This window comes from Aethalodelphis obliquidens, unplaced genomic scaffold (assembly GCF_003676395.1).
Source record: "Aethalodelphis obliquidens isolate GAN/ISIS:26980383/991018 unplaced genomic scaffold, ASM367639v1 scaffold32, whole genome shotgun sequence".
NCBI lineage: Eukaryota > Metazoa > Chordata > Mammalia > Artiodactyla > Delphinidae > Aethalodelphis > Aethalodelphis obliquidens.
In genome coordinates, this window is record NW_020837976.1 from 13,707,888 (window position 1) to 13,733,062 (window position 25,175).

The 25,175-nt window shown below is 39.2% G+C and overlaps 1 protein-coding gene across 1 annotated transcript; it reads right to left on the reverse strand.

Annotated features, from left to right (window-relative positions):
• Positions 1-561: 561 nt before the first annotated feature.
• Positions 562-24,903, reverse strand: SLC39A6 (solute carrier family 39 member 6). The gene is made up of 10 exons (XM_027127753.1): positions 24,790-24,903; positions 22,423-23,154; positions 20,756-20,939; positions 19,750-19,919; positions 18,787-19,005; positions 8,333-8,438; positions 5,565-5,942; positions 4,386-4,466; positions 2,596-2,786; positions 562-1,824 (listed from the first exon to the last, which is right to left on the reverse strand). The coding sequence occupies exons 2-10, from the start codon at positions 23,143-23,145 to the stop codon at positions 1,672-1,674; spliced, it is 2,205 nt and encodes a 734-aa protein (XP_026983554.1). The 5' UTR covers positions 23,146-23,154; positions 24,790-24,903; the 3' UTR covers positions 562-1,671.
• Between the last annotated feature and the right edge of the window lie 272 nt (positions 24,904-25,175).

Below are 25,175 nucleotides of genomic sequence, written 5' to 3' on the forward strand. Positions count from 1 at the left end.
GACCAATATTTTCTGAAGTGCCCTTTGTTTTTTTTTTTTTTTGCGGTACACAGTCCTCTCACTGTTGTGGTTTCTCCCGTTGTGGAGCACAGGCTCCGGACGCGCAGGCTCAGCGGCCATGGCTCACGGGCCCAGCCGCTCCGCGGCATGTGGGATCTTCCCGGACCGGGGCACAAACCTGTGTCCCCTGCATCGGCAGGCGGACTCTCAACCACTGCGCCACCAGGGAAGCCCCTGAAGTGCCCTTTGTGATAAACAATTTAAAAATTGAATAAGCCCACCCAATACAATAATATAAATGTGTTGATAAGTATATATAATCTGGATTATACTTAAGAAAATCAGATATCTCAAATTCATAGAAATAGAAAGTAGAATGGTGGTCACCAGGGGTTGTGGGGAGAAGGAAACGAAGAGTTGTTTAGTGGGTATAGTTTCAGTTTTGCAAGGTGAAAACGTTTTGGAAATCAACTGCATAACAATGTGAATATACATAAAATTATTGAGCTGTATGCTTAAAAATGGTTAAGATGGTAAAAAAAAAGAAAAGAAAATCTGTTATCTGATATTAAGCTGACACAGGGAATTTATTTTGTAGAAAAGCAACATCTAGAGAATGCCATACAACCCTAGTACATCTAAAGTACTATATATAAAAATGACAATTGCTCATAACAACAACATTGAAGCACTGAAAGATACCAAAGTACTTTCTGAATCCAAGAAGTCAAATTATAACCAGTACGGTTTTAATGTCCTAATATATATCGAAATTCTAATATGCTGACATGTGGTAAACCAGATAACCAGAACATCCAGTAATGTAACTTGGGTGACATGTAAGTTAACCTGGGATATCCAAGTCTTTTGACAATACATAAACTTGCTCATACTCATCTGGTGTACATCCACACAAATATTTTAAAATTCCAATTTCTTGGTCAAGTGATATATTTTGCTTGAGTTTATTAAATACATTTAGATGTCTTTATTATACAAAGTTAAATGTACAACTAAATTAGTAAAAAGTGCTGAGATTTTATGGGAACATTAATATTCTGACAAAAATGTTTATCAATGTACTCTATACTCAATATTGCTTTTTTCATTTAAATCTAAATTTTTCCCTTCTATTTTTAAACCAGTTTTGTGATTTTTTAATATGAAACCTATGCCTTCTCAATTTATACAGTTTCTTCTCTTTTTTCCCTTATTTCTTAGCTTAAATTCAGTTTAAGCTTTATTGGTATCTTAGGCTTCACGTGTATTCTTACTCCTAAACACCAGCAGTTCTTCAGAGGCCTAAAATCCAGCATGGGAATTACTATATTAAATTAGTCCTAGAAAAAGCATTAAAGACATTTTTTTTCTGAAATATACAGAACATGTCATGCCAAACCTCTTGTTTATACCATAAACCGGTAATATTGGTAAATTGCACATATAGCTTACATTCCCCAAATAGAATAACTTAAATATTAAACGTACCTTTATGTTACCACCATAACTGACCTTATAAGCATAACAAATGGCAATATTCAATACAAAAATCACAAAATCCACTAACCGTAAATGCTACACATCACAGCAAACTAACTCATCTCCCTATGACCTACTCAAACTATAGACAGCAAACTATAGCTTTAAGCTACTCTAGCATTTATACCCTAATTAGAAATTTATACGAAACACAATTTTATGTTCAAATATGGAAATAAGCAACATAATTCCAAATCCCAAAAGTATCCCAGCATTCTGTAAAAAGAAGTATCCCCAGCGGCTACATCCATGGTCACTAGCATCATTGTGCAGCATCTCAGGCACCTTAAAAAAAAAAGAGCAACCTTTAAGTTTCCAGAACCACAGATTAGTTTTTAGAAGAATCTGCAAGACGGCTTTATATGTAGCTGGATATACTATGAGTCAATTCTCTAAAACATGACCACATATATATACTGACTCTAGCTAATAATGTCACACAGCATTTTCTAACAGCTTAATTAACAATGATTATTCATGGTCTGCTCAGCAAGTCAAAATTTATATTGGTCCAGTTTGCTCCACTGTAAAATGGAGAGCTACACTGATTACCCTGCTTACTGTCTGTATCTGTATATAACATGTGGCTCGCTTGAAATTCAGAGATATGGAATCCTTACATCATATAAAATATAATTTTAGCAATAAGATTGGCTGAGATTGTTAGGTGGACTTTGGTGACAAAAAGATGACTCCTTCGTCCATTAATAAGAAACCTTTAAGCATTCTGAAGTATACACAGTTCGCCAACAGTATGTGGCTTGTGCTAGGTTTCCTACATGTCTATAGACAGTTCAATGCCTAATTACTGAAACTCTCCTCTCAAAAAGACACATCAGAAGGGGGTAGATACTTTTGTGTATCCTTATACACATAAGGCAGGACAAAGATGTGCTTGTGAGCAACAATCCAAAAAGATAAAACCATCAAGGACTTATAGTTTATATGCTACTTTGTCGAGCATAGAATCACTTCTCACTGCAACGATATTTAATCTAAACCCTTTTAAAAATGGTTTCATTGAACATTTTCTCTACTGACTTCTTAAAAACTTACCATATCAACCAGAGCAACATACATGAACAAGCCCGCAGTAAGTGCAAATATCCACATAGAAACATTTTCAGCATAATGACCAATGAAAATTCCTGTTGCCATTCCAAGATACGCCAGCATGGCTGACAGAGCATTATAAAGAACAGCCTGCTTAACAGTCATGCCAGCCTTTAGTAAAACAGCAAAGTCACCTTTAACAGAAAACAAAAAAAGGAGATAAGGTAATTAAAAAATCATTTTTAAGACACATACACAAAAAACTTTCCAGATTTAAGAAATTCTCCAGGGCTCCCCTGGTGGTGCAGTGGTTGAGAATCCGCCTGCCAACGCAGGGACACGGGTTCGACCCCTGGTCCGGGAAGATCCCACATGATGCAGAGCAGCTAAGCCCATGTGCCACACCTACTGAGCCTGTGCTCCAGAGCCTGGAAGCCGCAACTACTGAGCCCACATACCACAACTACTGAGCCTGCGTGCCTAGAGCCCGTGCTCCACAACAGGAGAAGCCACCACAATGAGAAGACTGCGCACCACAACGAAGAGTAGCCCCTGCTCGCTGCAACTAGAGAAAGCCTGAGCACAGCAACAAAGACCCAAGGCAGACAGAAAAATCAATTAATTAACTTAAAAAAAAAAAAAAGAATTACTCAGGGTTAACAGTGTTAATCAGTGTAAACACCCTAACAGCTTTATAAACTAAGATATCTTTTATCCAAAGTATTTCTTAAGGTTTCCACTTTGTCAATGAATGTCAATACTACAAATGTCAATAAGTATCAACTATTGTGCTCTTGCACTGTCTTCAAGGAGCTTTTAACTGGCTACAAGGAGGAAGAGGGAGTAGAGAACACAAATGAAATGATCAGCAAATGATTAAGGAAATATATAATTAAGAGCTAAAGAGTCTAATGTTCTGGTTATAAAAGGAGAAAAAAAGAAATTAAGATGAGAATAGCTGAGAGAGGCTTCATGGCGCATGAAGGATCTAGAATGTGGAACATAGGGAATTCCCTGGCAGTCCAGTGGTTAGGACTCTGCGTTTCCACTGCAGGGGGCCCAGGTTCGAACCCTGGTCGGGGAACTAAGATCCCACAAGCCACGTGGTGTGGCCAAAAATAAATAAATAAACAAAAATAAAAATAGAATGCACAACACAGACCAGATGTTGAGGACTACAAGCATGGAGCATGAAGACGGGAGGCCTTCTAAATGGCAGAACACATGCCAAGGAACAAAAGTGAAAATGGCGTTACAGGTGTGTGCGAATATGCATCTATATGAAGAAAAACAAGGACACGAACTGGGAACCAGGACAACTCTGGGAAGGTTTTAAGTCCTAGTGACAGAGAAAAAGAATTCAAAACACTATTCATCAACTTCTCATTTCTTTAGCTCTAGTGACTGAAATACTCTTTGTCAACTTCTGTCTGTTAATGGAAGATGATTCTTTAGATTCCTGTGGTCTTATTCATATTGTGCATATGAAGAAAACGATCACTGATGTCACCAGTATGCTGGTATAGGAAGATATCTGGTAGGGGAAGAGGAAAAGAGAGGGGACTCAGGTATCTCTCTGGCAACCCCACACAGGCAATTGTGTAATTGTAATCGCAGGGTTAGAATTCTGGCTGGAGACAAACTTGTCCTCAGTAAGAAAGAAAGCTGGCTAGGTTAGTAGACTTAGGAGAAGGCATAAATGAGGAAGCTTGCCGGAAGCTATCATTAGCAAAAGCCAGGGACACTAAGACACTTTACCCACCTGGAAAATACCATTTGTAGGGTTCTCTTACCTAATTCATGAGGCAACTCATGACAAAACACAGCAACAGAAGTACTTAAACCACTCGATAAACCTTCAGTAAAAGCAGCACCTGTGTAAAAATCACTGCATTATTTTGTGGGTGTGTATTTTTAAAATCTTAACAGCATACACAATGAAATACAAAAGAAATAAAATATATTCTGGTTGTGAATAAACAGAACTTTCTCAACTGCACTCTCTACCTTCTCCATAAGTAATGTTAGATTACATTCAATTAGATTTAAATTTCCCAAAGGAGCACAAGCAGATACAATTGAGAAGGGAAGGTTCCACTATGCCTTAGAGTGATTAAATGATCTTATACAAACCTGAGAAGTAAATTGCTACCACATAGAACACTTACTTAAAAATATGAAACAAACTGATTTAAAAGGTTTAGGAAAAAACCCTCAGCAGTCAAGAGTACAAATACATTTCCTGGCCTCAGAGGAATTCACTATATAATTAGACTACCATGTCTGAGTGTTCGCACATCCTCCATTGTCGCTTATGCTGTGCACAGTGCAGAGAAGGAAGAGCACCAAGCTCCCAGGGAGCCAGGCTGGGCTACAAAACAGCACTGCCTCCTTGGCAAGTGGTTCACCTTGCCAGGCCTTGGCTACCTAATCTGTACTTATTTCCATGGTTCCTCCCAGCACTAAGTTACTACAATTTTTAAGTATTTCTATTACCGCTCAATTGTAGCACAACAATTTAATAGCAAAAAAACTATAATTCTTCTTTGGGTAGAGATTAGTAATTAAACTTATCAGATATATGAAGATTCCTTTAGCATAAAAGAAAAGATGATGGAAGTATTTCACTTTAATAAATACTGTTTATATTGCAGATAAGGGAACTCAAATGTATTGGGGAAAAAAAAAAAAATCCTCACATGTGCTCCAAACACCTTAGAGCCTGAGCCTGCAAATTAAAACAACTTTTGGTAGTCACAATTTAGATAAAGGGCCAAGCACAGTTTCCAGCACTTAAACTAACATTTATCAAGTACTTCATTGTCAAAGCAGCCAAAAATGAAATAACAGTTTGATAATCTTAGAAGTCAACAGCCTTATCAAACCAACCTATTCCTTGTTAAAATAAGACTGGTACTTTCATGTGACATTTTCAGAGTCAACCAACAAGGGACAGATATGTAGATATATACCAATTGCTAGGCCATCGCTGAAATTGTGCAGGCCGTCCCCCATGATCACCATCCATGCCAGTGTGGCAATGCCGGCATCCTTCAGCTCCTCCCGAGAGTAGCGCTGACTGTGACTGTGTGGGTGGTGGTTTTGGTGGTGGTGGTGATGGAGAATATGATGGTAGTCATGATGGTGGTGAACAAGGTCATCTGACTGGCCAAGTGTATCATGGAAATGCGAATGGCATTTATTCTTGCACCCTCTGGGTACGTATTCATTGTAAACTTCCTGTGGATGAGCATGAGCTATCATGACCTCCTCTTCTTCCAAGATTGCTGGCTGTTGAGAATCAAAGTGGGAGGGCTCTTGTGAGTCAGCTCGCAAATAGCCTTCAGGTCCTAGGTATAAACATAAAGGACATTGGGACAAAGTCAAATGGCTTTGTTAATGTGCATGGACACATTTCAAACATCTCCACTGACAAAGTCAACCAAAGATCTTAAAGCATGGCAACTCTCTCACACAGACCTGGCAGAACTAGACATTAGAGTATTGTTGATGAAAAACATCAGTAGTTAAATGATCTCATGTACTAAGAATGAATTTTAAATGTTAACCTTCAGTAACTACCCCCAGATCCTCCCTTAATTTCTTCTGCCTCCTTATGTTTTTGAAGATGATTTTTTTCCATATATTATAAAAGAAGCACATACTTACTTTATAAAAATATTTCATTTTTGGTATTTAAAATACTTAAGAAAAATATTCCAGAAAAATACTGAAAATTGGAAATAAAAAACATGCATAATTCTGTCATCTGAGTTCCTCTCTTTCAAAATTCAAGGAAAAACAGAAGAGGGGAATTCCCTGGCAGTCCAGTGGTTAGAACTTGGTGCTTTCACTGCCGAGGGCCTGGGTTCAATACCTGGTTGGCGAACTAAGATCCCTGCAAGCCGCGTGGCATGGTCAAAAAAAAAAAAGGAAAAACAAGAATCTGAAATACCATCATCACCAAGAAACATTTGTTATCTATCTGTGTAAAATAAATTACAACAGTAAGTTTTTGTTTTTTCTTTTTTATACACTGGTATCAACTTTCTTGGGAGCATTCCCAATACTGTGGCCCAATTCTAGAATAGCTGTTTCCTCTCATCATTATAAATTTCACTGGAGCCCATTACAGAGGTTGAAGACAGAATAGATACAGGAAGACGAATGAGAGTATTCACTTGCTCTTTAGAGAAAAGCAACATGCTGGAAAATAAAGGGTGGACAGGAAATCTTACAAATAACTTGGTAGCAACAATAAAGTTCTTCTTCCTCCTTAGTCAGCAACTATATATTGAGTATCTGCTCTGGGCCAGGCACCTGCCCAGATACTGGGACAAAGTGCGTCAGCACAAAGTCTCTGCCTTCGAGAAGCTTATTGTCTTGTGGGTAGATAGCCACTTAACAAAGAAATACATGTATAAATAAGGTAATCTAAGGCATGGGAAGAAAATAGAACAGGGTAACATGAAGGAGAATGACTGAGACCTTTGTATTCAGGTGATCAGGGAAGACCTCTGAGGACGAGATGTCTGAGTTGAGATTGGAATGATAGGGGGAATTTATATGAAGACCCGGGAGAAGAGTATTCCGAACTGAAGAAACAGTGAGTGCCAGGCCCTGAGACAGACCTGGTGTGCTCAAAGGATGAAAAGGAGGCCAGTGAGGCTGGACAGGGCAAACCATCGGGGAGAGTGGAGGGCAGGGCAGGACCTCGAAGGTCGTTGTAAGGTGTTTTGTTTAAAATTTTAATTTTAACTGAGTCTGTCCAACAAGAAATGCCAAGCTAACAAGTTACAGTGGAGAAACATGGTAGACACAACGTTAGCCAAGTGATCAAAATTAACACCACCTGTGTGTGACAGAGAGCATCATGTCGGGTGGCACACCATGTCACTGAAAAGGATGCAATACCACTTTGTGGTATTCCTGCCCAAACTGATCAACCTAATGTGAAAACATTAGACAAACCCCAAATGAGGGGAAATTAGATGCAACATTTGATCCTGAATTGTACTCTGGATCATTTCTTTTCCTTTTAGGGGTTAGGGGAGTATAAAGAAATTATTAAGACAATTGGAAAAACACGAAAAAGGTCTATAGACTAGAAAATGGCATTGTATCAGCTTTAATTTCCTGATTTTGATCACTGACCTGTGATTACAAGGGAATGAATGTCCTTTTTCTTAGGAAACATAAACTTAAGTATTTTGAGGTAAAGAAGCATCATGTTTGTAACTTATTCTCAAATGGTTTAGGAAAAAAATGTGTATGTATGTCTACAGAGAGAAAGAGACAAAAAATGATAAATGTAGGTATATGAGAAATGGGGAATATGAGAAAGGGGTACAGGAATTCTTTGTACTATTCTTGGAACTTTTCTCTAAGTCTGAATTTACCTCAAAATAAAAAATTAGAGAAAAAAGAGATGTAAGTATATATAGAAATAACCAACTCACTGGCAATTAAAAGAAAGTATGAGTTTAAAAAAAAAGAGCAGGGGGAGGGGTGGAGGAATTCCCTGGCGGTCCAGTGGTTAGGGCTCCGTGCTTTCACTGCTAGGGCCTAGGTTCGATCCCTAGCCGGGGAACTAAGATCCCATGAGCCACGTGGCGCAGCCAAAAAAAAAGGGGGTGCGGGTGGGGCTGGAATATGGTTCCCCCTCTTCCAGACAGTCCAGGTTGCCTGCAAATCACAGAGCACTGAATTCCCTCCAGCTCTCAGCTTTATAAGGACTTACGATCATCTGCGTCTACTTTCTCCTCATTTGTTGACAGTTGAGATTCATACTGGGACAACTGCTTCTTAATCTCCACATCATCATCATTTTCAGGTTTTTTCTGATTCTACAATAGCAAGGAAAAGCAATACTTTAAAATAGGCAGTTTGCTTATGCATACATCTTTAGGTAAACAGTTAAGCAAAAGATTTCATCGGGAAAGACAGCAGAGTAACAGACTTCTAATGGAATAAACCCCATCTAAGGGCAGGGCCTGTACTTAACTTGCATAGCACCTAGTAGTTTATTTTAGGCATAAACTCTTCAGAAAGGTAAAGAATTAATGCTTCAGTAGTATGAAAGAAAAATTACATACTCATCTTTCTGAATGTCCCCCTAGGTCACACAGTCTAAATTTGGTCTTATGCAAACAGCACTGCATCCCCTGGGAGCTTGTTATAAATGCACAGTCTCAGGCTACACCCCAGACCTACTGGATTAGAACGGGGAGTTTAACTAGATCTCCAGGCGACTCATATACACATTAAAGCTGAGCTCTGCCTCAGGCCATTGATTTAGAACCAGCTAGAGGCATGTTCTCCAGGAATTTAGTGATCTGCTAACCAATTGCTTAGTTTCCTCCAGTGCCTCTTTTGGGCACTGAAACCCCATACTTTCCATACTTTTTATAAATTAAAACTATACCGTGATATCGATATGTACTTGTTATAAAACTAAAATACTCTTCATGTAGTAAAACACCATTAACAAGCTTTTGTCTTTTTAAACAAATCTCTATTAGTTAGCCTTGAATTTATCACTAGGTTTTTTAACCAACTGAATACCATACTTGAGATACTGTCCATATCTCAGAACCCAAGAATAAAGGTCACTGTTTGAACAACGGTGCCTGTTTATTACTACTTACATAGAATATTCAAGATAACGAAAACTGTCACAAAAATAATAGATTTCTTATCTGCAGTATCATTTGAATATGACTTAATCATCACCATACCTGAGATTTCATTCTAGCTGTAACAGTATATAAAATATCTGTACCTTCTTAGGTTATAAGAGTTTTTAAAGGCAAGCACAGACAAATCTTTATACCTACCTCTAGCAAAATGCCTCAAACACAGAGAAAGTACTTAAATATTTGTGAAAATAAGTGAATTCATGATATTTTAAATTACTTTAGTTGATACTTTATTTGTTTGCCAATGATTATCTGTAGTACATAGACTTTTTAAGCAATTCTTTCATTCCCTAAGTATTAAGAGCCTGTAATGTTCCCTGCGCTGAATGGTGGCAATATATCAGTATGTCGTAAAACAAGATACACATAGTCCTTGTTCTCAAGGAAGCTTATCACCCACAGGGAGGGAGGCTTTACACAGGTAATGATTATACAATTCTTTGATTGAAATTTTTGATAAGTTTTACAAGGAAAAATACACAGTGCTATGAGAACATATATATATGAGAGCATATAACAAACATTTAAACAAATCCCTCTGCCTGCTCTCCTCTGCATTAGGACAACAGAATAATGTAGACAGGCCAGTTAGGAGGCAACTGCTATCACCCATGTAAGTCTGGCATGGACCAGGATGATAGTAAGGAAGATGGAGAGAAATGAAAAATTACATTTCTGGATACATCTAATAAAACTAGGTTGGATATAAGGATGAGGGAGACAGAGATGATTCTCTGGTTTCCAGCATGAGCAAGAAACCTGAGAATCCAGTAGAAAGAAAGTTTGACATGGAACTATTAAAACCATCTAACTACACCCTAATCTGAATGTAGAGATTTCAAATCGACATATATGGAAGGTAACCTAAAACTATGACATATAGAATTTTCCAGGGGTGCAGGATGGATGTCTTAAGGGAAATCGTAGGTAACATTTTCTGTTATGGGTCTGAAGAGCTCTGAATACTTGCCATATAACGAATAGTTTTCTTCTTTCTGAGAGAACCAAATGAGATTAAAAGCTGTTATGTAAATAACACTAAGATCTGGATGCCCTTGAAAAAAGAGAAACTAAATATTTTCTAAAAAGGAATAGGGGAGGAACCAAGATAGAGGAGTAGAAGGACGTGCTCTCACTCCCTCTTGTGAGAACACCAGAATAACAACTAGCTGCTGGACAATCACTGACAGGAAGACACTGGAACTCGCCAAAAAAGATACCCCACAACCAAAGACAAAGGAGAAGCCACAGTGAGATGGTAGGAGGGGCCCAATCACAGTAAAATCAAATCCCATAACTGCTGGGTGGGTGACTCACAGACTGAGAATACTTATACCACAGAGGTCCACCAACTGGAGTGAAGGTTCTGAGCCCGTCAGGCTTCCCAACCTGGGGGTCCGGCAACGGGAGGAGGAATTCCTAGAGAATCAGACTTTGAAGGCTAGTGGGATTTGATTGCAGGACTTCGAAAGGACTGGGGGAAACAAAGACTCCACTCTTGGAGGGCACACACAAAGTAGTGTGTGCATCCGGACCCAGGGGAAGGAGCAGTGACCCCAGGGAAGACTGAACCACACCTACCTGCTAGTGTTGGAGGATCTCCTGCAGAGGCGGGCAGTGGCTGTGGCTCACTGTGGCGACAAGGATACTGGCAGCAGAAGTTCTGGGAAGTACTCCTTGGCATGAACCCTCCCAGAGTCTGTCATTAGTCCCACCAAAGAGCCCAGGTAGGCTCCAGTGTTGGGTTGCCTCAGGCCAAACAACCAACAGGGAGGGAACCAAGCCCCACCCATCAGCAGACAAGCAGATTAAAGTTTTACTGAGCTCTGCCCACCCAAGCAACACTCAGCTCTACCCACCACCAGTCCCTCCCATCAGGGAACTTCCACAAGCCTCTTAGATAGCCTCATCCACCAGAGGGCAGACAGCAGAAGCAAGAAGAACTACAATCCTGCAGCCTGTGGAACGAAAACCACATTCAGAGAAAGATAGACAAGATGAAAAGGCAAAGGGCTATGTACCAGATGAAGGAACAAGATAAAACCACAGAAAACCAACTAAATGAAGTGGAGATAGGCAACCTTCCAGAAAAAGAATTCAGAATAATGATACTGAAGATGATCCAGGACCTCGGAAAAGGAATGGAGGAAAAGATCGAGAAGACACAAGAAATGTTTAACAAAGACCTAGAAGAATTAAAGAACAAACAAACAGAGATGAACAATACAATAACTGAAATGAAAACTATACTAGAAGGAATCAATAGCAGAATAACTGAGGCAGAAGAAAGGATAAGTGACCTGGAAGACAGAATGGTGGAATTCACTGCTGCAGAACAGAATAAAGAAAAAAGAATGAAAAGAAATAAAGACAGCCTAAGAGACCTCTGGGACAACATTAAACGCAACAACATTCGCATTATAGGGGTCCCAGAAGGAGAAGAGAGAGAGAAAGGACCAGAGAAAATATTTACAGAGATTATAGTTGAAAATTTCCCTAACAGGAGAAAGGAAATAGCCACCCAAGTCCAGGAAGCGAAACGAGTCCCATACAGGATAAACCCAAGGAGAAACACACCGAGACACATAGTAATCAAACTGGCAAAAATTAAAGACAAAGAAAAATTATTGAAAGCAGCAAGGGAAAAATGACAAATAACATATAAGGGAACTCCCATAAGGTTAACAGCTGATTTCTCAGCAGAAAGTCTACAAGCCAGAAGGGAGTGGCATGATATACTTAAAGTGATGAAAGGGAAGAACCTACAACCAAGATTATTCTACCCAGCAAGGATCTCATTCAGATTCGATGGAGAAATCAAAAGCTTTACAGACAAGCAAAAGCTAAAAGAATTCAACACCACCAAACCAGCTCTACAACAAACGCTAAAGGAACTTCTCTAAGTGGGAAACACAAGAGAAGAAAAGGACCTACAAAAACAAACCCAAAACAATTAAGGAAATGGTCATAGGAACATACATATCGATAATTACCTTAAATGTGAATGGATTAAATGCTCCAACCAAAAGACACAGGCTTGCTGAATGGATACAAAAACAAGACCCATATATATATGCTGTCTACAAGAGACCCACTTCAGACCTAGGGACACATACAGACTGAAAGTGAGGGGATGGAAAAAGATATTCCATGCAAATGGAAATCAAAAGAAAGCTGGAGTAGCAATAGTCATATCAGATAAAATAGACTTTAAAATAATGTTACAAGAGACAAGGAAGGACACTACATAATGATCAAGGGATCAATCCAAGGAGAAGATATAACAATTATAAATACATATGCACCCAACATAGGCGCACCTCAATACATAAGGCAAATACTAACAGCTATAAAAGAGGAAATCGACAGTAACACAATAATAGTGGGGGACTTTAACACCTCACTTACACCAATGGACAGAGCATCCAAAATGAAAATAAATAAGGAAACAGAAGCTTTAAATGACACAAGAGACCAGATAGATTTAATTGATATTTATAGGACATTCCATCCAAAAACAGCAGATTACACTTTCTTCTCAAGTGCGCACGGAACATTCTCCAGGATAGATCACATCTTGGGTCACAAATCAAGCCTCAGTAAACTTAAGAAAACTGAAATCATATCACGCATCTTTTCTGACCACAACACTATGAGATTAGAAATGAACTACAGGGAAAAAAAACATAAAAAACACAAACACATGGAGGCTAAACAATACGTTACTAAATAACCAAGAGATTACTGAAAAATCAAAGAGGAAATCAAAAAATACCTAGAGACAAATGACAATGAAATCACGATGATCCAAAACCTATGGGATGCAGTAAAAGCGGTTCTAAGAGGCAAGTTTATAGCTATACAACCCTACCTCAAGAAACAAGAAAAATCTCAAATAAACAATCTAACCTTACACCTAAAGGAACTAGAGAAAGAAGAACAAACAAAACCCAAAGTTAGCAGAAGGAAAGAATTCATAAAGATCAGAGCAGAAATAAATGAAATAGAAACAAAGAAAACAATAGCAAAGATCAATAAAACTAAAAGCTGGTTCTTTGAGAAGATAAACAAAATTGATAAACCATTAGCCAGACTCATGAAGAAACAGAGGGAGAGGACTCAAATCAACAAAATTAGAAATGAAAAAGGAGAAGTTAAAACAGACACCGCAGAAATACAAAGCATCCTAAGAGACTACTATAAGCAACTCTATGCCAATAAAATGAACAACCTGGAAGAAATGGACAAATTCCTACAAAGGTATAACCTTCCAAGACTGAACCAGGAAGAAATAGAAAATATGAACAGACCAATCACAAGTAATGAAATTGAAACTGCGATTAAAAATCTTCCAACAAACGAAAGTCCAGGACCAGATGGCTTCACAGGTGAATTCTATCAAACATTTAGAGAAGAGCTAACACCCATTCTTCTCAAACTACTCCAAAAATCTGTGGAGGAAGGAACACTCCTAAACTCATTCTATGAGGCCACCATCACGCTGACACCAAAACCAGACAAACATACTACAAAAACAGAAAATTAAAGACCAATATCACTGATGAATATAGATGCAAATATCCCAACAAAATACAAGCAAACAGAATCCAACAACACATTAAAAGGATCATACACCATGATCAAGTGGGATTTATCCCAGGGATGCAAGGATTCTTCAGTATACTCAAATCAATCAATGTGATATACCATATTAACAAAATGAAGAATAAAAACCATATGATCATTTCAATAGATGCAGAAAAAGCTTTTGACAAAATTCAACACCCATTTATGTTAAAAACTCTTCAGATAGTGGGCATAGAGGGAACCTACCTCAACAGAATAAAGGCCATATATGACAAACACACAGCAAACATCATTCTCAGTGGTGAAAAACTGAAAGCATTTCCTCTAAGATCAGGAAAAAGACAAGGATGTCCACTCTCACCACTATTATTCAACATAGTTTTGGAAGTCCTAGCCATGGCAATCAGAAAAGAAAAAGAAATAAAAGGAATCCAAATTGGAAAAGAAGAAGTAAAACTGTCACTGTTTGCAGATGACATGATACTATACATAGAGAATCCTAAAGATGCCACCAGGAAACTACTAGAGCTAATCAATGAATTTGGAAAAGTTGCAGGATACAAAATTAATGCGCAGAAATCTCTTGCATTCCTATATACTAATGATGAAAAATCTGAAAGTGAAATTAAGGAAACACTCCCATTTACCATTGCAACAAAAAGAATAAAATACCTAGGAATACACCTACCTAGGGAGACAAAAGACCTGCATGCAGAAAATTATAAGACACTGATGAAGGAAATTAAAGATGATACCAACAGATGGAGAGATGTACCATGTTCTTAGATTGGAAGAATCAATATTGTGAAAATGACTATACTACCCAAAGCTATCTATGGATTCAAAGCAATCCCTATCAAATTACCAGTGGCATTTTTTACGGAACTAGAACAAATAATCTTAAAATTTGTATGGATACACAAAAGACCCCAAATAGCCAAAGTAGTCTTGAGGGAAAAAAACGGAGCTGGAGGAATCAGACTCCCTGACTTCAGACTATACTACAGAACTACAGTAAGCAAGACAATATGGTACTGGCATAAAAACAGAAACACCGATCAATGGAACAAGACAGAAAGCCCAGAGATAAACCCACGCACCTATGCTCAACTAATCTATGACAAAGGAGGCAAGGATATACAATGGAGAAAAGACAGTCTCTTCAATAAATGGTGCTGGGAAAACTGGACAGCTACATGTAAAAGAATGAAATTAGAACACTCCCTAACACCATACACAAAAATAAACCCAAAATGGATTTGAGACCTAAATGTAAGACTGGACACTATAAAACTCTTAGAGGAAAACATAGGAGGAACAGCCTTTGACATTAATCACAGCAAGATCTTTTTTTATCCACCTCCTAGAGTAATGGAAATAAAAACAAAAATAAATGAATGGGACCTAATGAAACTTCAAAGCTTTTGCACAGCAAAGGAAACCATAAACAAGACAAAAAGACAACCCTCAGAATGGGAGAAAATATTTGCAAATGAATCAATGGACAAAGGATTAATCTCCAAAATATATAGACAGCTCATGCAGTATGTCTTCTTTCTCCAAAGAAGACATACACATGGCCAAGAAGCACATGAAAAGCTGATCAACATCACTAATTATTAGAGAAATGCAAATCAAAACTACAATGAGGTATCACCTCACACCAGTTAGAATGGGCATCATCATAAAATCTACAAGCAACAAATGCTGGAGAAAAGGGAACCCTCTTGCACTGTTGGTGGGAATGTAAATTGATACAGCCACTATGGAGAACAGTATGCAGGTTCCTTAAAAACTAAAAACAGAATTACCATATGATCTAGTAATCCCACTACTGGGCATATACCCAGAGAAAACCATAATTCAAAAAGACACATGCACCCCAATGTTCATTGCAGCAGTATTTACAATAGCCAGGTCATGGAAGCAACATCAATGCCCATCGACAGACGAATGGATAAAGAAGTTGTGGTACATATATACAATGGAATATTACTCAGCCATAAAAAGGAATGAAATTGAGTCATTTGTAGAGACGTGGATGGATCTAGAGACTGTCATACAGAGTGAAGTAAGTCAGAAAGAGAAAAACAAATATCGTATATTAATGCATGTATGTGGAACCTAGAAAAATGGTACAGATGAACCAGTTTGCAGGACAGAATTTGAGACACAGATGTAGAGAACAAACTTATGGACACCAAGGGGGAAAAGCCGCGGGGGCGTGGGGATGGTGGTGTGCTGAATTGGACTATTGGGATTGACATGTATACACTGATGTATATAAAATTGATGACTAATAAGAACCTGCTGTATAAAAAAAATAAATAAAATAAAAATATAAAAAAATAATAATAAATAAAAATTCTAAAAAAATAAAAAGGAAGAGAACATGTAATGTTTGCAAAACTCCTGTGTGAAGTCTTTGTCTAGAAATTATGCTTACTTGCCATTTAATGTTTTTTATACATGTAACAAATATTTACCAATCTCTATTATGTGCCAGACACTATTCTAGGCACTGGAGATACAGCAGTAAAGAAGACAGAGAGGTCCTGGCTCTTAAGATCTTACATTCTAGTAGAAACTATTTTAGAACAGAGATTATCAAACTTCTTTGACTACAGTTCACAGTAATGTATATAATAAACACAGTAATATATGGAATATACTGTAATATCACGGTTGCATTTAAAAACATTGGTCGTGACACAAGATTTATTTCACAATTCACAAATGATTATTAATTTAAGAGTCTAAAAAATACTGTTCTGTATTAGACAACAGAGAGCCTACCTCTTAGAGTCCCATGTTAGAGTGCCAGATGAATATAAAGCAATCTTTAGGTAAAACTTGAAAAGTAAATTGAAATTAGAATGCTAAATTATGGCATTTGAAATAGAAACACAGTAACACAAATAAACACAAACAACCCCTCCCCCAAAAACACCCTAAAAAATGATCTTTTTTTTTTTTTTTTTTTAAGGTGAGAATAATCCCAGAGAATGCAAAGAAGTATGGATATAGTCTCAAACCCATCCACGTGAAGCAACAGGGACAACAGGAACATAGAAGATGACTTCCTGGATTAAGAACGATTAAGCTATTGTTATTTCACTTCTTTCCTGTAAATTGAGGTTCAGTAAATGTTCAAAATTTGCAATTTGAGATTTAGTGAATGTAGAATCCATATGGGCAAATATTCACAGGACGGAGGAGGCCACTCTTCTCTTCACACATGCACTTGATTCCCAACGTGAGCTCTATGCTCAGCAAGAATCAACTATGTTGGTTTTCAAGCCTCTTCATGCCAGCTATACCTGTTATTGCAATTGCACAACTTAATTACATATTACTCAAACTATGAAATGATGGTGAGAATAGTTACTTCCATGAAAACTTAAGTTGAAGGCTTCTGAAAGATTGAAAGGCAAGTTGTTAAAAAGAAAAAGGCTATTAAATTATATAAGGCACTAAAGATAGAATTACCATATGACCCAGCAATCCTACTCCTGGGCATATATCCAGAGAAAACCATAATTCAAAAAGACACATGCACCCCAATGTTCACTGCAGCATTTCACAATAGCCAGGTCATGGAAGCAACCTAAATGCCCATTGACAGACGAATGGATAAAGAAGATGTGGTACATATATACAATGGAATATTACTCAGCCATAAAAAGGAACGAAACTGGGTCACTTGTATAGGTGTGGATGGACCTAGAGACTGTCATACAGAGTGAAGAAAGTCAGAAAGAGAAAAACAAATTTCATATATTAATGCATATATGTGGAATCTAGAAAAATGGTACAGATGAACCGGTTAACAAGGCAGAAATAGAGACACAGATGTAGAGAACAAACATATGGACAGCAAGGGGGGAAAGAGGGGGTGCGGGGGGTGGGATGAATTGGGAGATTGGGATTGACATATATACACTAATACGTATAAAACAGATAACTAATGAGAACGTGCTGCACAAGAAAAATAAATTTCAAAAAAAAATTACATAAGGCAATCACTGTATAAAATTTTTTATATTTCCAAAAATCTAGATTCTACACTTAAAATAACTTTACAAGTATGTAACCTCTTGCTCAATTTTAGAGAAACCAAAATTGGAAATTTAGATGAAGCAGCATGGCTATAGAGAAAAAAATGATCATACAGAACTCCAACTCAAAGAAAAGTTTGGTCATCATCAAATGACCAGCATATGAGTACACAAACATCCAAGATGTGTACATGTCATTTTTAAGAGTCCCCATGAGGACAGTCTTTTGACTCATTTGCCCAGTCATATCAGATAGGAAGAGGCAGATAATCATAGGCAACTCCAAAGACATTTTTACCAGAAATAGCCTACTGTTCAGCTTCACACTATCTTCTGGTGGCAATTTGCAAAGGGCAAGTATGTGAAAGTCACATAGTCTTTCAAACAAAACATAATATTCAGCTACTCCATGAGTAATTTAAAAGTTAATCCATGATACTTTTTTCTTAAGCCACTTTATTGAGGTATAATTGACATATAAAAAGCTGTACATATTTAACGTATACAACTCGAGTTTCGAGATAAGTATGTACCCGTGAAACCACTGGCACCATCAATGCCATAATCACAATGCTTCTCATCTTCAAGGCCCTGTGTGTGCCTTGTTTGGTGATTTGTATAGATATTTACCCTTGCCTTTCTTACGGTCTTGTGACTTTGAAGGAGTACTGAAGATAGAGATCTCCAGGGTTATAAAGATACAGAACTGCTCTCCATGAATGCTTCTGGGAACAAAAAGGTACTGAACCCCCTCACAAATGAAGATCATACACCCTGGACAAGCCCAGTTTAGTTCAAGTACTGCTCTAAATAAATGTCCAATGCCTAGTAAGTATTCAGAATACTTTTACCTTTTTCTTCTTATCTTTAAATTGCTTGATCAATGTGAGGACATGTTCAACAAGAAACATGAAATACAAGCCTCCCAGAGCTGTCAGACCTTTCCACGTGGAATCAAAATAGGTACTTTCTTCTATGTTTTGAGAAGAGAGATGGCTGAAAAGCGGTCCTCTCTTTACTTCCATTGCTGGTTCTTCATGGCTGTGACTATGGTGATGACTTGCATGAGACTAAAGGCAAAATAATATGGATTTTATAAATTGAGTAGTTTCACACGTCAGAAAAATTGGCTAAGATAATTAACATCAAATTTGAAATTATTCAGAATTAGGCAATTAATGTGATACTTCGGAATGAGGGGAAGTTTAGGATATTAAAAATAAAATGACCAACAAGCAGCAGCGATCTACAGCTTAAGGTATATAATGTACGATGGCACTTAATAGAGTGGATCTGTTCAATGTAAAGACAGACACATTCCCCAATGACCCTCATAATATAAGGTAGTGGGTATTTCCAATGTTTTCCCATGGCCACAAATAAGAGGGAACTGCAAAACTTAATAGGCATATAGTGTCTACTGCTTATACTCCCAGCTGCAAAGCCCCTACCATAGTCGTCAGTGTGCTTACAAGAAGCCCAGTCTGGGTAATGGGCCCTGGCAGGTACCCGAGATCCAGGTGCACTGCCCCAGTGGCCTGCAGCTGAGTGCAACAGGAAATTCTGCCACTGCGTGTGAGGGAACCAGGTGTGGCACACACTAACAGAGGTGAGACGGGGGGTCACAGGGTACACCCCACCCACGTGCTCCTAGAAACCAAATTTCCAGCCTTTTATACATATCAATACAAAGCACAAACCAAAAGTACACACACACACACACACACACACACACACACATATATAGACAAACACACACATATATTTAATGTTGAATAGTAAAATACACTAATGGGATAAATTACCATACTTACATGTGGAAGAAGGTGTAAAAAAGCATCACCACTCAGTGTCCCAACAGCCAATGCCACAAGGAAACTCAGAAGAAACTTGAAAAACACCCGATTCATGAGAGGCACTAAGATAACACCCAGCAAAGACAGGAAACTGATGACAGAAATGGCTATAAAGCCACCAACCCAGGCTGTCAAACAAAACAGAGAAAGGAAAAAGAATACAGTTGATAACCTTTAAAAGAGAGACTGTGGAGCGGCTTAAGACAAATTAAAAGCAGGGGAGCTAAAGAAATACAAACTCAGTGGAATAGGACTGTGGTAACAGAGTAATAACCAAGAAATTTGATCAAATGAACAATGTGACTGAACCCTCCAGGTAAAGGGCATAAACCTAGTGGAAAATTCTTCAGCTAGGGGTGAAGGGAGGGGAAAACACGGTTACCAAGGATGAACTCTAGCTCACTTGGGAACTGAGCTTTCAGACTCCCATAACAGCTAAATTATGAGAGAGAAGAGGAAAAAGTTAGGGAAGGAAGGAAGGAAAGAAGCAGAGAAGAAAGGAGTAAGAAAAGGAAACTGGGAATTCAATAATTTCTTCAGTGAACAAAGCAATTAATTCTTCATTATAGTTTCTGAGCAATGCAACTTACACTATAGCAGAGCGTATCCTGATTTCATCTATTAATAAGAATGTACAAGAATTAGGCTCCTTAACAGCAGAGATTAACTCTGACCATCCTCCAAACAGTATGACAACATATAAAGATCCCAAATTTTGAATGACCCTGACATATCCTGTGGGAGGACCTCAGACAAGTTATGATCTAAATTTTATTTTCTCGTTTTTGTTTGTTTTAAGGGTAAGGCTAACACACTTGCTTTCTTCACATTCAAGGCAGAGAACAACTAAGATGATATATTTGGAATTACGCTGAAAAATGAATAGGTTGATGTAAATATAAGGAAAAGTACAACATAAATGTATCTATTGGAAACGATTTTTACACAAAAAAGGCAATTTTACCTATTTGTAAAGAATACGTCTTTGGAGGGATTTCAGCTTTCTTTTCACTCGTTGTATGAATCAGACATGATCTAGTATCAATCTGATTGATGATGGCTGGGCAGAGATAGTTGAACTCGGTGGCATTCAGTGGAACCTGGATGCCCATGCCATGAGATGTAAGCAGCTTTGATGCATTGAAACACTGAAGAAAAGGAAACAGTGAAATCACCAAAAGGTACTCCCATTAGAGAATCCATAAAGGCTGTTTGATGACACAACACGCTTTTCCTACTGAAGGTACCTACTTTTTTATTTAAGTTAAGGTAAATCAAAATCAACTTTAGTTTTAAGTACTTTGGAACTTGCCTCAAGCTACCTGGAGATATTACGTCACAGTGGTGATTTCCCATCTCTTCTACCTATTTCTTCTTGGGAGAAGCAGTCACATCACTAGTCACCTTGGGAGAAAGCCTCAAGTGGAAAACTTGAGGATAAATGGACATTCACAAGCCTGTTAACTCATTGTATAAATCTATTAAGGAAATGAGCTTTAATTTCAAGACAGGTTCACTAGAGATTGAGAAATATGTTGTTTTAGTACTAACGCTACCCTACCTGGTCTAAACAAGCCCAAGACATGTCACTCTTCTAGCAACAACTGTAATTGCAAAACTTAGCTCAGTTCTGTCTGCATACTTGGCAAAGTAATGCTCCACAACGAGAGAATATTAAATTATGTCGATTACTCTTGCGGACGACAAGGCTGGTTAATAAAATAAACCTGTACCAGCAGGCTGTTGTTTCAAACGTTTAATTAGATGACAAGCTTAGTTTGAAGAGAATCTCTGGGGTATGTAAGCTCTCCCGTCTCACCAAAAAAACTGGTGGTAGCACCTGTTTCTCATCTTCTATAAAGTTACTTTAAATCCCCACAAATCTTGGCCAATACTACTCAGAACAAACTTTATCACTAGTGTCGCTATGGGAATGACCATTAGTAGGATTATCCCAGAATTAGTGAATCATGTGACGGTTTGAATGAAGTACTTAAGTTTTGCCTATTAATGTATACCAACTAACTCCTTGTTGTTGACATCTCTCAGCCAAAGCAAATTGTGTACAGTCTGGAAGTCTAGTCTAGGAAAAAACACATGAACTCAGAAGGTCACTGCCCAGACTTCTCACGTGTCCAGCATATCGCTGCTTTGCCAGTCACTCCACAGCTCACTGTGATCCCTCTGCCAAGGAGGCGAAGCTGCTCTTCCCGAACTCTTCAGCCCTTCCAACCACACCTTTTCCTAAAACAGGGATTCTAACTCCTGCTCTTTTGACCTTCCGGTTTCTGTGTTTTAATTAATGGGATTCTCCTTTAAAGATTTTCTCCAAAAATAATTTTGATATCTTTTTTCTACACTTACTTTAAACTCTATATTAGAAAGTGGTTTCAGCAGGCAGCACTATTCTTACCAAAGAACTACCCCCCGCCCCAAGTTTTGTATCAGGGATGTTTACAACATAGTAGGGACACTTTGAGCTAAGTGCCTTGCTGAGAGAGTAGAAATTCCCCTTTCAATGAACTCACCATTTTATTTTTATTTTAAACTCCTTACAACTGAGATAGAATGGCAATGACAGGACAGACAAGCAGGCATATTGATTAAAATAATGAACAGCACTCATCTTACCTCCTGAGTATTTTCATTTGTGCTTCTGGAATACATAAAGCCATTTCTGGGCTCACTCACAGATTCATTTGTTTTCCTACTAGCCAGCCAGGTCGCCCAGCTCTTTTCTGTGACACTGGGTAGAGTGGAACTGCTCACACCTTTGGGGAGAAGTTTTCCATGTTTTGGAGTTTCTATGGTCTCTAGAAAGTGAGTTCCTTCAGAGACAGCATTATACACAGTTGAGGTCACTTCACTAGCACCAGCACCATCCTTGATTAAAACATTCTTTTTACCACTGGCATGTTCTGATCGATGAGGTCCTTTCCCCTGGCTGTTTCTAGGCTCTTTACTTGAACTATCAGAGTCATGGTCTGGGCAAAGAGCTTTTCGATTTTTACTGGAAGCAGCATGATTATGGTGAGAGTGATGCTCATGGTCAGAGTGATGCTCATGGTCATGGTGTATATGGATTCTCTTAATCTTATCTATGCCTATATTCTGAAGCAATTTTCTGAACCCTTCAATTGACAAGGAATTATTTTCTCCATAGCGATGGAAAAGCTGCTGCAGATGATGCTGCCGTGTGGTAACTGCCAAGTCAACATTAATGCCAGATTCCCAATTCGGAATAATTTTCTCAGTGGTCTGAGGGAAAGCAGTGGCTGGTCCTACTTCATGAAGGGGATGTGTGACTGACAGAACGAAGGTCAGGATCAAGATCACTGATAAATTCCTCGCCATTGCACCTTCCTAAAGAAGACAGAAAAAAAAAATCCTTGCTTTCACTTCCAAAACAATTTGAATTAAGAAATCCTATGCTGAAAACCGATGTCTAATCAAATAACCAAGTTTTACAGAGCATCGTCTAGTGTGATCAGTGTAGTAAAACAAAAGAAAAAAAGAACTGGAGTCCTAGGCTCTACCCCTGCATTGCTAAAGCATGGGAAACAACTGGAAAGCAGCTGCGTGCTAAGACTCTGTACTTAGCACTGTAAATGCAACAGTAATTCAGAGACCGGAGGGGTCCAGGTGACCACAGCCACACTGGCAACTTCTTATTGCTTCGAACAACGATTTAAAACAAAAGAAAACCCGACTAACTACCTCCACCACCACCATCATCATTTCATAGAACAATCTTTCAATATCAAAAAAAGCAGAAATGGCAATCTCAGAGTAAGTCGCATTTAAAATTTTTTTCTTAAACTATATGCAAATCACTTTGAGGCTTCTCTCCTGAAATCCCACTCTTCAAGGGCACCCAATTCTGCCACTTTCTTGTGACTCCCTCATGCATACTCAGGCAGATGTGTGCCCTAACCACACAAATGGGATCTTTTTTCTTCCCCCTCAACAAATGACATCTTTCCATGTCAGTACATATAAAGGTATCACATTCTTTTGAATGACTGCAGTTTTTAAGTAAATTAAACTTCATAAAAAACTATGTTGCTCTTATATTGCTATAAACCAGTGAAAATTTTGTCAGACTATTACTCATTCATACAATAGTGCTTGGAACCAAAGGCCTATGCTCCAAAGAGGAGTTAGGAATCCAGTTAAGCACTGACTTCAGTTAAGGAGAGGGAGGTATAATCCAGATAAGCGTATAGGCTAATATCTCAGGACCCAGCCAGCAGATGTCCAGCACCAATGATGGGTAGTGATCATGACTCAATTCATCTGCCTCCAGTGAAAGACTTAGATGTCGGACTCTGGAGTGAGACAGCAAGGGCGAGAGAGGCAACCTAGCTCTACCACTTTCAGCTGTTCTTCCTTGGACCCACTGGTAATACCCGTTTTATAGGGTGACTGAGAAAACCACATGAATGGATGTATGTGGAAATGCTCCAAACACTGTCAGCAGTATTGCACAACTGCTGCTTATCGTACTGTGGAAAATGGAAGTACGCACTACCACGGGGCTAGACTCCTGAAAGAACAATCCTTGGGGCCTGAAGTTTTAATAGGCAGAAGAGAACCATTAAGAAATAATTCGCAGAAGAGAGGAGAGGAGCGAGATACGTCGGGACAACACAGACGAACGGCTCAAGGGCAGCTCCGTGCCTTGCTCCACGAAGGATGATTAGGGCGGTCCCGGTCCCCGCAAGTCCGCGGGTGTTGGAGAAAAGAAAGCAGAAGAAAAAGGCCTGGAGAAACGGGTGAGTGTAGAAAACGGGAAAGAGGGCACAAAACTGTTTCTAAGGGCTATTTTTAAACACGACAGTACCTTTTTCGAAAATGAGATCAACAGGACAAACCGTTTCCTTACCGCGTTGGACCCTGAAGCCCATCTGTGGGATGGGAAGTCCAAATGGAAGTGTGGCCTTGCCGGCCCGCGGGGTACCCCTCTCCGCCCGCCTCTCCCGGACCTGCGGGACTCACCTCTCCGCGGCCTCGCCGTCCCACGGCCCGGTCCCGCGCGCCGCTTCAGTTCCCGCCGGCGGTCCGGAGGGCTCGGAACCGGCCCGTGCTTCTCTCCCTAAAAACCTCTACACGGCACGGAGAAGCGGCGGTCTCATCGGCCCGGCTGCCCCTCGGTCGGGGTACCGCCGCGCAGACACCGGGAAGCAGCGCCCAACGCGCCGTAGCCTCCCGGGAGGAGGACAATTACTAATTACCGCCGCTCGTAGCGCGCCGCCGGGAACCACCGCCCCCGTCGGCCATGACTGCGGGGCATGCGCAGTGCGGCTCCACCCCGTCCCTGGCAAGCGGATCCGCGCGTCCGCCGGTTTGCCGGCTCCGCGGGGCTCGCAAGGGCGGGAGGGGGC